At 46.9% G+C, this 13,066-nt stretch overlaps 1 protein-coding gene across 5 annotated transcripts in view; it reads right to left on the bottom strand.

The window, feature by feature from the left end:
• NFATC1 (nuclear factor of activated T cells 1) overlaps positions 1-11,409 on the bottom strand; it is a 202,191-nt gene extending 190,782 nt beyond the window's left edge. For all 5 annotated transcript variants that reach the window (XM_040433493.1, XM_040433494.1, XM_040433498.1 and 2 more), the window contains exon 1: positions 11,031-11,409. In XM_040433493.1, the coding sequence (XP_040289427.1) occupies positions 11,031-11,160 (130 nt within the window). In that variant the 5' untranslated portion in view covers positions 11,161-11,409. The remainder of the gene's footprint in view (positions 1-11,030) is intronic.
• Between the last annotated feature and the right edge of the window lie 1,657 nt (positions 11,410-13,066).

Genomic DNA, 13,066 nt, shown 5'->3' with positions numbered 1-13,066 from the left:
CACAGATGCCAGTGCCCTGTACCCAGTCTCCACAGATGACAGTCATATGCACCCAGTCTTCACAGATGCCAGTCATATGCACCCAGTCTCCACAGATGCCAGTGCCCTGTACCCAGTCTCCACAGATGCCAGTGCCCTGTACCCAGTCTCCACAGATACCAGTGCCCTGTACCCAGTCTCCACAGATGCCAGTCATATGCACCCAGTCTCCACAGATGCCAGTCATATGCACCCAGTCTCCACAGATGCCAGTGCCCTGTACCCAGTCTCCACAGATGCCAGTGCCCTGTACCCAGTCTCCACAGATGCCAGTGCCCTGTACCCAGTCTCCACAGACTTCAGTGCCCTGCACCCAGTCTCCACAGATGCCAGTGCCCTGCACCCAGTCTCCACAGATGCCAGTGCCCTGTACCCAGTCTCCACAGATGCCAGTCATATGCACCCAGTCTCCACAGATGCCAGAGCCCTGTACCCAGTCTCCACAGATGCCAGTGCCCTGTACCCAGTCTCCACAGATGCCAGTGCCCTGTACCCAGTCTCCACAGATGCCAGTGCCCTGTACCCAGTCTCCACAGATGCCAGTGCCCTGCACCCAGTCTCCACAGGCACCAGTGTATTAGTCCCTGTCCCGGCGGCTCGCTCCCTGCGCTGTGTGTGAACGGTGGCCGCTCTCCCCCGGGGTTCGCTCCTGACAAGAGATAACGCAGCAGAAACAAAGCGGCAAGTTCTCCGCAAACTGCAGCTCTCGGCCGAACTGCAACTCCCAGCGTGTCACGGCGTGCGGCGCATGCTGGGAGTTGTAGTTTCCCAAACAGCTGGAGAGCCACAGGCTGCACGCCCAGCGGCTCGTCGTCCACCCACCTCTGGCCTCTGTCCCCGGGCTCCTGTCGTAGTCGTACTCGAACAGATAATCGAAGTCGAGCTCCGGGTCGTCCCCTGGGGCGCTCATGTCTGCCGGGCAGTGACAGGCGGTGGGTGCCGCGGACTGAGGCTGGCAGTCTCCGCAGGCTCCTCCTCAGCAGGGACCTGTTGCTGAAGCTGCCGGTCCCTCCTCCTCCCGTTACACTGTGTACAGTGCGGCTTCCTCAGCCCCTCCTGTGTGCGCGCCCCCCTCACCCGGCTGCCTGGCATACCAGGCTGTTCACATGGTGCTTCGCTATGCCCGTGCTTGGCATACCCTCAGTATCTATCCCTACTCCAGCCTGGGACTCCTCTCCCCCAGTCTATGAGGTGCCAAGGCCTCATGTCCTGGGACCACACAGGGTTAACTGATAATGCCCCAGTCACTGCAGTAGCCATACATGTAATATAAGGCGCTGCCCAAACTGGCGCTAAGGATGCCATAGAAATGAATGCAGATTCCATGACATAATCTGACCACAAGACAATCATTAGTGATTGGCATTTCCTGTACAACCATGTGAAATATAAATTATTATAATTTTTTGGACGCCGGTATGTGGAACCATTCACTTCAATGGGACCTCAAAAAACGTGGACAGCACCCCGTGTGCTGTCCGCATCAGTATGTCCGTTCCGTCGCGCCGCAAAAAAAATAGTGCATGTCCTATTTTTTTCTAGTTTGCCGACAAGGATAGGCATTATTGCAATGGATCCGCAAAAAAAAAGGATCCGCCAAAAAAAGTTTGCCATACGGAACGTCATCCATTTTTTTTGCGGACCGCAAAACACATACGTTCGTGTGCATGTAGACTTATTGTCCGTGTTATGGACAAGGATAGGACTGTTTTATTGGGGACCGCCTGTGGAATGCACGCAGCCGGTATCAGTGTTTTCTATGGAGGTTGTGTGCATGAGCCCTTGTGCTGTAAACTGGGGGCAAATACTCTAATCATTGCATCATTACAGAGGAAGGGGCGTCTCCCAGGAGGTAAAGGATTCCGTATTCATATTGTCTCAAATATGCTTTTGTGGATGTCCTTTTCCCCAATGGCCAAAAATACGGCAGCGCTCATTAGTGTGGGGCCAAGCTGTGGGTGCTTGACGCATGTGCAGTAAATGACATAGATGGGGGGGGGGGGTACAGTTCGCTTGTTCTGATATCAGGTTCATGTAAACCAACATATAATAAATGCAAATAAAGTGTAGAAAAACCCGGTTTAGCAGTGTCAGTGGAAAAATCGTCTTGTAGTCACATGTAGGACATGGTTTGTATGACTCACTGCATTCATATGGAAGCCTAGCATCACAGCTATGGCCTAGTCCACCTACATATACAGAAAAATGCATTAGTCTGGCATCAATGGGACCTGGTAGGTAGGCTGTCGGATATTCTAGAGAGGTAGGCTGTCAGATATTCTAGAGAGGTAGGCTGTCCGATATTCTAGAGAGGTAGGCTGTCCGATATTCTAGAGAGGTAGGCTGTCCGATATTCTAGAGAGGTAGGCTGTCTGATATTCTAGAGAGGTAGGCTGTCTGATATTCTAGAGAGGTAGGCTGTCTGATATTCTAGAGAGGTAGGCTGTCTGATATTCTAGAGAGGTAGGCTGTCTGATATTCTAGAGAGGTAGGCTGTCTGATATTCTAGAGAGGTAGGCTGTCCGATATTCTAGAGAGGTAGGCTGTCCGATATTCTAGAGAGGTAGGCTGTCTGATATTCTAGAGAGGTAGGCTGTCGGATATTCTAGAGAGGTAGGCTGCCGGATATTCTAGAGAGGTGGGCTGCCGGATATTCTAGAGAGGTGGGCTGCCGGATATTCTAGAGAGGTGGGCTGCCGGATATTCTAGAGAGGTGGGCTGTCTGATATTCTAGAGAGGTAGGCTGTCTGATATTCTAGAGAGGTAGGCTGTCTGATATTCTAGAGAGGTAGGCTGTCTGATATTCTAGAGAGGTAGGCTGTCTGATATTCTAGAGAGGTAGGCTGCCGGATATTCTAGAGAGGTAGGCTGTCTGATATTCTAGAGAGGTAGGCTGTCTGATATTCTAGAGAGGTAGGCTGTCTGATATTCTAGAGAGGTAGGCTGTCGGATATTCTAGAGAGGTAGGCTGCCGGATATTCTAGAGAGGTAGGCTGCCGGATATTCTAGAGAGGTGGGCTGCCGGATATTCTAGAGAGGTAGGCTGCCGGATATTCTAGAGAGGTAGGCTGCCGGATATTCTAGAGCGGTAGGCTGCCGGATATTCTAGAGAGGTAGGCTGCCGGATATTCTAGAGAGGTAGGCTGCCGGATATTCTAGAGAGGTAGGTTGTCTGATATTCTAGAGAGGTAGGCTGCCGGATATTCTAGAGCGGTAGGCTGCCGGATATTCTAGAGCGGTAGGCTGTCTGATATTCTAGAGAGGTAGGCTGTCTGATATTCTAGAGAGGTAGGCTGTCTGATATTCTAGAGAGGTAGGCTGTCTGATATTCTAGAGAGGTAGGCTGTCTGATATTCTAGAGAGGTAGGCTGCCGGATATTCTAGAGAGGTAGGCTGTCGGATATTGTAGAGAGGTAGACTGTCGGATATTCTAGATAGGTAGACTGTCGGATATTCTAGAGAGGTAGGCTGTCGGATATTGTAGAGAGGTAGACTGTCGGATATTCTAGAGAGGTAGGCTGTCTGATATTCTAGAGAGGTAGGCTGTCTGATTTTGTAGAGAGGTAGACTGTCGGATATTCTAGAGAGGTAGGCTGTCTGATATTCTAGAGAGGTAGGCTGTCTGATTTTGTAGAGAGGTAGGCTGTGTTCACATCTACTTTGTGGTTTCCGTCTATAACAGAACCAGAACTCAGTGCTGTATCAGTCACATGACGGACGCCAACTGACGTATAATGGGGTCCGTCAGGTTCTGCCAAGGTGTCCATCATTTTTCTGGCAAAAAACAGTGCTGCATATAACATTCATTTTTAGTCAAATGTAATACAACCCGGACAGAGGCTCCTGAGCCTCCAACGCACATGAGCACAGCATTCGGCTACTTTCACACAGGGAATGTTTTACGAGGGACAGACATCCAGACTGAACACGGACACATTAAAGGCAATGGGTTTATTCATGTTCAGGAAAAATCTCTGCATGTTCTGTCTTCATCCAATTTACACACAGGACAGTCAATGAAGAAAACCCTGAAAGTCTACGGATGGTATCTGTGTGCAGTCCGTTTTTTACTGAAGGTTAGGGCTCGGTCACACGATTGTATGGCTTTTTCTGTGTTTTGCGGGCCGTTTTTAACGGATCTATTTTTCCACTTTTTGTTTTATTGTGTTTCCGGTTCCGTTCCGTTTTTCCGTTCCGTAGAAAAAAATTGGGCTAGGCATAACATTTTCAATAGATGGTTCTGCAAAAACAAAACGGATATGGAAGACATACGGAGTACATTCTGTATGTGTTCCGCATCTGCATTTACGGAGCGCGCCGCCGATCTTACGGTCCGTGGCTCCGGAAAAAAATAGAACATGTCCTATTCTTGTCTGCACAAGAATAGGCATTTCTATGGGGGTGCCGGCCGGGTGTATTGCGGATCCGCAATACACTACGGACGTGTGAATGGACCCTAATAGGACATGTTCTATTTTTGAACGGAACGTAAATACGGAAACTGAATGCATACAGAGTTTTTTGCGGAACCATTGAAATAAATGGTTCCGTATACGGAACTCAAATAAACGTTCATGTGAACGGCTTACCAGAAGAAGCTGTGTGCTATCCTTAATGTTTTTCCTCACGTGTGTGAAAAACACATCAAAGACTGATGAAATCCGGCAGAAAAAAAATGCAAGAACGTATCAGATTTGCAGGAATCACTGAAGAAAACTGAGGGGAAAATGTCAGTTTTTCACGGACAGGACTTGGAAGAGTTGCATATGTTGCTCATGTGAAAGAGGCCTTAAAGGGGTTGGCCACTTTCTGGCTAGTACTGACAGATGATTATGTGGCACTTACTAATATGTTAAAATTCTGTGCCTTTCTCTATATTTTATAAGGTATGATCCCTTATTTCTGTGTCTTATGTGCGGTCCACAGAGAGGTTCTGTCCGTAAAATGGCTGCTGATGGAGGGTCATGTGACCAGACACCATTTTATGGACAGGATGTCACTGTGGACAGCACACAAAAAACAAGGGGCCATAACTTATGAAATATAGAAAATGGTGCAGCTATATTAGTAAGTGCCTTATGGACATCTTACAAACACCTTGTGAAGCTTTATTATTTTGACCTTTATTACTATATTCACAGATAGAACACAGTCCTGTTCAGGGGAATTATAGTAGAACGTGGTCATTTGAATAGGATTCACAGAAGCTCCACTATTCTAAAACATAACCTTTAACACTTTAATGTTAAAAGTCAATACACCCTTATAATCATAGATCATTAATATAACCACCCAACGTATAAATAAAATATTTTCATACAAAAACACACATTTACCACTTATTGCTTTTATGTTTTGTTATGTTTCACCCTCCCCCCTCAAGCCACTAACTACCTAACAGCTTTTTGTTTTCTGTCACCCAAAATCCCCAGCAAGGATTTGTGTTTAGTTGTAGCACCCACTAGTGATAGCATGCTGTGCACACAGGAATCACTACTGTCCAAGTGCACACAGCAAAGGGCAGCATTAGATCAGATTTCCCTTACAGATCCATGTGCACTGATATACCTATACTGTAGTGCATGGATGCTAAATGTAAATACAAAAATAAACACTAAGTAGTCTGTTCAAAAAAAAAGAAAAAAGGCAGCATTATAGAAACCCATAGCAATCTAGACATAGGTTTCTCTTAGATGAATGTGCATGACTGCAGAGACAACTGAGAGACTAAGCATGTCCAGTAACCCACTGCCTTATATAGTTAGCTGATGGGTGACTGCTCTGTATATGTATAGTGTTAGCTTATACACTGACAGCAGCACTGCCTCCTCCAGCCACAGTGTTTACCTTACTGATCCTGGAGGAAGAACATAATAAAAAGTAATGGATTACCCCTATTATTACCCCTATTGCTCCACAGTCTACAAACACACACACATAAACACCCCCCAACACAGCAGACTGCATACAGAATAATAATAATAATAATAATAATAAATATAATGTATTATTATTATTGTAATATATTGTAGAAAACAAAAAAAAAAAGATCAATGTAAGGCATGAGGCTTGAATGTAATTGCTCACATTCTGTAGTCGTGTGCAGCCCCTCACTCATCCAGCCTAATATACAGTGAGTGGGAAGAAAAAACTAATGTATAAAAAATAAATGAAAAAAATAATAATTATTTATTTCATGATTTATTAGTTATATACCGTTAATAATTCTGTTGCTCTCCCTAACAGGAGGCAAATATGAGACGATTCAATTATTACATTAATTATTATTTATTTATTTAGAAAAATGTATTTCTAGAGAACCCAGCAAACGACGGCCAGCAAATGTCAATACGACTGTGGGTCTGGTTACTTATTATTTCTGATAATCACTTCGCTATCAGCTAAGGTTTATTTTATATCCTGCATTGGTTATTACACAGTAAATATTGTACTTGTAGTTGGGTTATTTTAGAACATTTTCGCTGCTTGTACCCATTGACAGGAGTGAGTGCTCCCAGTAGAAGTTGCCCTGGGAATGATCGCATACATTCCAAAGATTAGCTGCAGCGGATTTGTAATACTCCGACTAATATCTGGCGGCAGACATCGGGACCGATAATGTGCAATGTAACCCCGGGGTGTTTTCACACGTTCTGCAGAAAACACCAGCCTGCACTCCTGTTCCCAGAAGCTGGCACACTGGTCACCCATAGTAGTGCCTCCTACACCAGATAAAGGGGGCTTTCATTCCCTGACTGCAGCCTATTAACGAGGCAGGAACTAGACTAATATTTGGCACATACATGATATAGTAATTTAATATACAGCTACACAGCGAAGTATTCATGACCAGGGCAGGACTGGCACATGGGGCACCCAGTGGTCTCTGAACCTGGAGGGCAGTGCAAATGAAATCATCAGGAGCGCCATGCAGACTCCTATTAGTAATGTACTAGGGGGACCCCCATATACTGGAAGTCACAGGGGCAGCAGCAACTGATCACCTCCTTCTCATCACAAGTCACAACCTCAAGTTATCTATCTATCTATATATTTATCTATCCCTAATCAATTTATCTATCTTCTATTTATCTATCGAATCACCTAATTATCATCTATCTATATCTATCTCATATCTATCTATCTCTAATATATCTATCTATCTATCTATTATCTATCTATCTCTAATATATCTATCTCTAATATATCTATCTATCTCATATCTATCCCTAATCAATTTATCTATATTCTATCGAATCATCTAATTATCATCTATCTATCTCATATCTATCTCTAATATATCTATCTATCTATCTATCGATCTCATATCTATCTATTTATTGCATATCAATCTATCATCTATTTATCTATCGAATCATCTATCTAATTATCATCTATCTATATCTATCTATCTATTTATCTATCTCATATCTATCTATCATTTATCTGTCATCTATCTAATATATTTCACTCGTATAATTACCTTACTTCTGTCATTCTGTAGGACTAATTACATCTAAAGACTCATCTATATATATATATATAGTCTATCTTTAGGTATAAAGACTGTTTTTTTACTAATATATATATATATATATATATATATATATATATATATATATATATATATCATCTTTTTACTTACATATTATATTATGTTTTTTATTACTCTGCCAATAGCTACCTGCTTGTGTTACTTGTGTCTGGCTTTAGGACTGATTACTGGGGGAGTCAGTGACAACTTCAGCTCCATTCACCCTGCAGTGTATTCTCACACACATCCTGTACACCAGCACTGAGGCTGTTATGTCCACAACTGACGTGTTTCTGTGTTTTTACATAGGACTGCATCTAAACATTCCGCTATCTTCCCTCAGGGCGCCGGATAATGTGTGATAAGTACCGCCACAGGCAGTGCAGTAGTAAGTGCTCCTGACACGTGTACACTGCCAGGTCCTCAGCAGAGAAGATCCATGCTTGTCTGGAGGAATGTGTCCTCTCCAGTCTGTGGGATGTCAGGGATGGTTATAATTATGGGTGGTGTCTTAATCGCTGCTATTTGCTGCTAGACTATGATTACTGCCCATCAGACTACAGTAGGTTCAGTGTGGTGGGGGGAAATGGGCACATAACTGGAGACTGCTACAGACTGGCGAGGGATGACCGGGGGACACCAGGAGGGAAGCAGCCTCCTCCTCCTCCTCCTCCTCCTCCTCATCAGTCCTCACCCTGCAGCTAAACGGTACACTGCATGTGTCTGGTGCACACCTGTCCAGCCACCCACAACACAATGAGGAAACCGCCCAGCAGGCATGCTATACACAAGCAGGTGCATGAGATTACAAGGAACCGAGACCTTCTACCTGTCAGCTGTCCCTCACTACTGGTACTGAGACCTTCTACCTGTCAGCTGTCCCTCACTACGAGTACTGAGACCTTCTACCTGTCAGCTGTCCCTCACTACGAGTACTGAGACCTTCTACCTGTCAGCTGTCCCTCACTAGAGTACTGAGACCTTCTACCTGTCAGCTGTCTCTCACTACGAGTACTGAGACCTTCTACCTGTCAGCTGTCCCTCACTACGAGTACTGAGACCTTCTACCTGTCAGCTGTCCCTCACTACGAGTACTGTGACCTTCTACCTGTCCCTCACTACGAGTACTGAGACCTTCTACCTGCCCGGTGTCCCTCACTACAAGTACTGAGACCTTCTACCTGTCAGCTGTCCCTCACTACAAGAACTGAGACCTTCTACCTGTCAGCTGTCCCTCACTGCGAGTACTGAGACCTTCTACCTGTCAGCTGTCCCTCACTACGAGTACTGAGACCTTCTACCTGTCAGCTGTCCCTCACTACTGGTACTGAGACCTTCTACCTGTCCGGTGTCCCTCACTACAAGTACTGAGACCCTCTACCTGTCCGGTGTCCCTCACTACAAGTACTGAGACCTTCTACCTGTCAGCTGTCCCTCACTACGAGTACTGAGACCTTCTACCTGTCAGCTGTCCCTCACTACGAGTACTGAGACCTTCTACCTGTCAGCTGTCCCTCACTACAAGTACTGAGACCTTCTACCTGTCAGCTGTCCCTCACTACGAGTACTGAGACCTTCTACCTGTCCGGTGTCCCTCACTACGAGTACTGAGACCTTCTACCTGTCAGCTGTCCCTCACTACAAGTACTGAGACCTTCTACCTGTCAGCTGTCCCTCACTACGAGTACTGAGACCTTCTACCTGTCAGCTGTCCCTCACTACAAGTACTGAGACCTTCTACCTGTCAGCTGTCCCTCACTACGAGTACTGAGACCTTTTACCTGTCAGCTGTCCCTCACTACGAGTACTGAGACCTTCTACCTGTCCGGTGTCCCTCACTACGAGTACTGAGACCTTCTACCTGTCAGCTGTCCCTCACTACAAGTACTGAGACCTTCTACCTGTCAGCTGTCCCTCACTATGAGTACTGAGACCTTCTACCTGTCAGCTGTCCCTCACTACGAGTACTGAGACCTTCTACCTGTCAGCTGTCCCTCACTACGAGTACTGAGACCCTCTACCTGTCAGCTGTTCCTCACTACGAGTACTGAGACCTTCTACCTGTCAGCTGTCCCTCACTACTGGTACTGAGACCCTCTACCTGTCCGGTGTCCCTCACTACAAGTACTGAGACCCTCTACCTGTCCGGTGTCTCTCACTACAAGTACTGAGACCCTCTACCTGTCCGGTGTCCCTCACTACAAGTACTGAGACCCTCTACCTGTTCGGTGTCCCTCACTACAAGTACTGAGACCCTCTACCTGTCCGGTGTCTCTCACTACAAGTACTGAGACCCTCTACCTGTCCGGTGTCTCTCACTACGAGTACTGAGACCTTCTACCTGTCAAGTGTTCACTACTGGTCCTGAGACCTTGTACCTGTCAGGTGTCCTTCACTACTGGTACTGGTACCTTCTCTCATTACTGATTCCTTACACCTGAAGGTTTCCTCACTACTGGCACTGGTACTTATCTTTCAGGTGTCCCTCACTAATAATGCCTACCTGACCAATGTGCTAACATCTCATTCATCATTATTAATACTCTTGTGCCAACCATAGCGACATCTCACTGAGTAATACTCCAGCCCAGCAATTTCTCGACATGGTAACAAGTTAACAACCTTGTCCATAAAGTGGGCTGTATCTGGGAAACAGGAGTGCTCCTGACCTCTACACCACTAGGAGCAGCCAGTGACATGGGCAGAAGGCAGTGGTGACACTGTCAGTCATGTACATTTCACATTTGTATACACAGTCACAGGAGTCTTCAGAGTCCAGCTATCACCGATGGTCCACACACCTCCATCAGTGGTGGATACATGCTTCTAAACCTCCTACACAAAGTAGTGGTGGTACATCTCCAGTGTGTGCCATACACAGGACATACCCCATACCTGAAACATCTCCCCCAAAATCCAGTTCACTAATCATATACTGTATTCATGATGAATGCTAATGGCAGTACTATAATACCATGTACACATCCACACACCAATAAAGGACACATACAGCAGTTCTGCCACACAGGGATAATACCGAGTCACTGAGGAGTCAATGTAAATGTATACTGCTCCCATCCTATAGTAGGAATTACTGAAAGGTGGTATATATATAAAAGTAATAGTATCATACCAACACTGACAAGCAGGCTACCAGCTGAATACATACTCCTACCATCCCTACACCTACAAGCCACTCACCCATAGCAATGGTAAACGTATACCTACCTACACTTCTACCTACCTACACTTCTATCCATCAGTGCTACATACAGTTGCCAACCACTCACCCATTGCAAAGGCAAATGCATACCTACCTATACCTGTACCTACCAGTGCAACAGACATACAGGGTACACTTCTACCCACCTACAGTTATCCAGCTCTGGTATCCCCACATCCCTGCCACCCCCGGGCACCCTGTGGGCAGTGCCCCTCACACTGGGTCACACTGTACCTTCCTCCGCCGACTTCATGATGAATGGGAAGAAGGGCTGGAACTCCACAGTGTCTCTGGCGCGGGCTGGCAGCAGCGGACCGAGGGGAAGACTGCAAGGAGCGGCAGCTGCTACACTGGTGCGTGGCATCCACTTGGTGGTCGGAGCAAGGCTGTGCTGCTGGCGGTGCCCTGGTATCCTCCAGCTGAAGGGTAGGAGCAGAGTGCGGGGCAGTGCGGAGTCCTGCAGACAGGTGACAGCTCTGGCATTGGCACGTGTATCAGTGTGGGTGAGGGAGGGAGTGAGTGCCCGGGGTTGGTGTTAGGTAAAGTCTCCAAGTCTCTCTCTGACGCAGAGCTGAGTGTGTCTGCTGGCTTTTTAAAGCTGGAGAACACCCCCTACACACAGCACCTTCCTCTGTCCCTCCTTCCTCTGCCGCCCCTCCCCCAGAAGGCACTGCTGACGTCCCAGTCTGGACTCTGATGGCCGGGCAGAGGGGATCTACTTCCCCGTCTCCTGCTCATTGATGAGATGACTACAAGGGGCTTTCCTGACCCCCTAATAAGACACTTAGCTAAACTTGGTGACCTGGACTGAAAAGAGAACACTTGCTGACAAAACCTAAAGTATTTGCAGGGAAAGATCAGAAATGACTTGGGGTCCTACTGATGATCTGACAGATTATTGGGGGGGCGAGCGGATGTATAAACGCTGGTTCCTGATAATTGGCGTGTGTGAGTGGTGCCGCAATCACCGCATGAACGAAGGTCACCGTGTCCTTTACATCATTGGTGTACCCTGCTGCCCAGAAACATTGCATTTCTATGGGGACGAGTGATTGCGATAGTGATCCCCATACGGCGGAGGTGATTGCTGCGTGTAAGGGCCGCTCTCATCTCCACTTATTGGGAATGTCTGCTTCCTTCCCGGTCACCAGTCCCTGTAAAAGGACTCTAATTCACTGATATCATTATCATCATCGTATATCAACGGTTCAGTGAGATATGATGGTGGGGTTTCCCCGTACCTGTCCTAGTAACCCTAAGAAAGTCCTACGTGGTGGACCTATTTACCGGTTCACCCCGACGCGTTTCCCCTGAGATGGTTTCATCAGGGGGTATGTACGGGTAAACAACGGTCCAAAAACCATAGATACATTAAATGATATACCAAGATACAAAAGTATTCCCATTAGGCGTATTAGGACAAGGGAAGAGGATACTGGTAGGAGATGCTACCTATATGGAGGATTCACTTGTCAGTCCTGACCCCCAGGAGGTGCCAAAGATGCAGCAACCATAGATGAGGTAAACTTGAAGGGGTTGGCCACCTTTTGGGGAGTTTCTGGCAAACTCCCCCTCCTGGGCAGACCTGGAAAGGGAAGCATACTTACCTGTTGCCCACTGCTGGGTCCAGGCTCCTTCACTCTCCAGTCTCAGCTGTCTCACCCCAGTCCCCCGCTGTCATTATTTGTTTTGACTCCGCTGCAGCCAGTCGTTGACAGGAACGGTGACCTGTCCTCCTTGTGTCACATGACCAATTGACATGACACTAGGAGAGCAGGTCACCGCTGTGGTGTCAAGGCAAATGATGACAGTGGGGGACCCAGACAAGAGAGCCGAGGATGGGGAGCAAATGAGCCGGGACACAGCGGCGGGGGACACGTAAGTATGCTTTCCTTTGCAGGTTTTACCAGCAGGGAATATTTGCCCAAACCCCCAAAAAGGCAACCAACCCCTTTAAGGCCCCCATACACATTGTATTGCAGTCGGCCAAACAACCATTTGGCCAACCGCTATCTCTCCCGACTCCCCCATACACATACACGTTCTGTTAGGACGATGCCAGACACTTCTGAAGGCAGCTTATCTCCTAGCAGAAAAGGATCGGGCGAAAATATTCACTTTGCCCGAGTCATTTCTCCCCCGACATCATCTGTTGGGGAGAGTCTAGAGCTTCCTATGTACATTAGACTGTCTGCCGACAATGTGCATGGGAGCCTTTAGACGGGCGGTCTAGACCTGGTTTATTACAGGGGCTCAGACTGGATGATAAA

The sequence above is a fragment of the Bufo bufo genome, chromosome 5 (assembly GCF_905171765.1).
Source record: "Bufo bufo chromosome 5, aBufBuf1.1, whole genome shotgun sequence".
Classification (NCBI taxonomy): Eukaryota; Metazoa; Chordata; class Amphibia; order Anura; family Bufonidae; genus Bufo; species Bufo bufo.
Note: the sequence above shows the minus strand (reverse complement) of the source record. Positions and strands in the feature narration are given on the sequence as shown.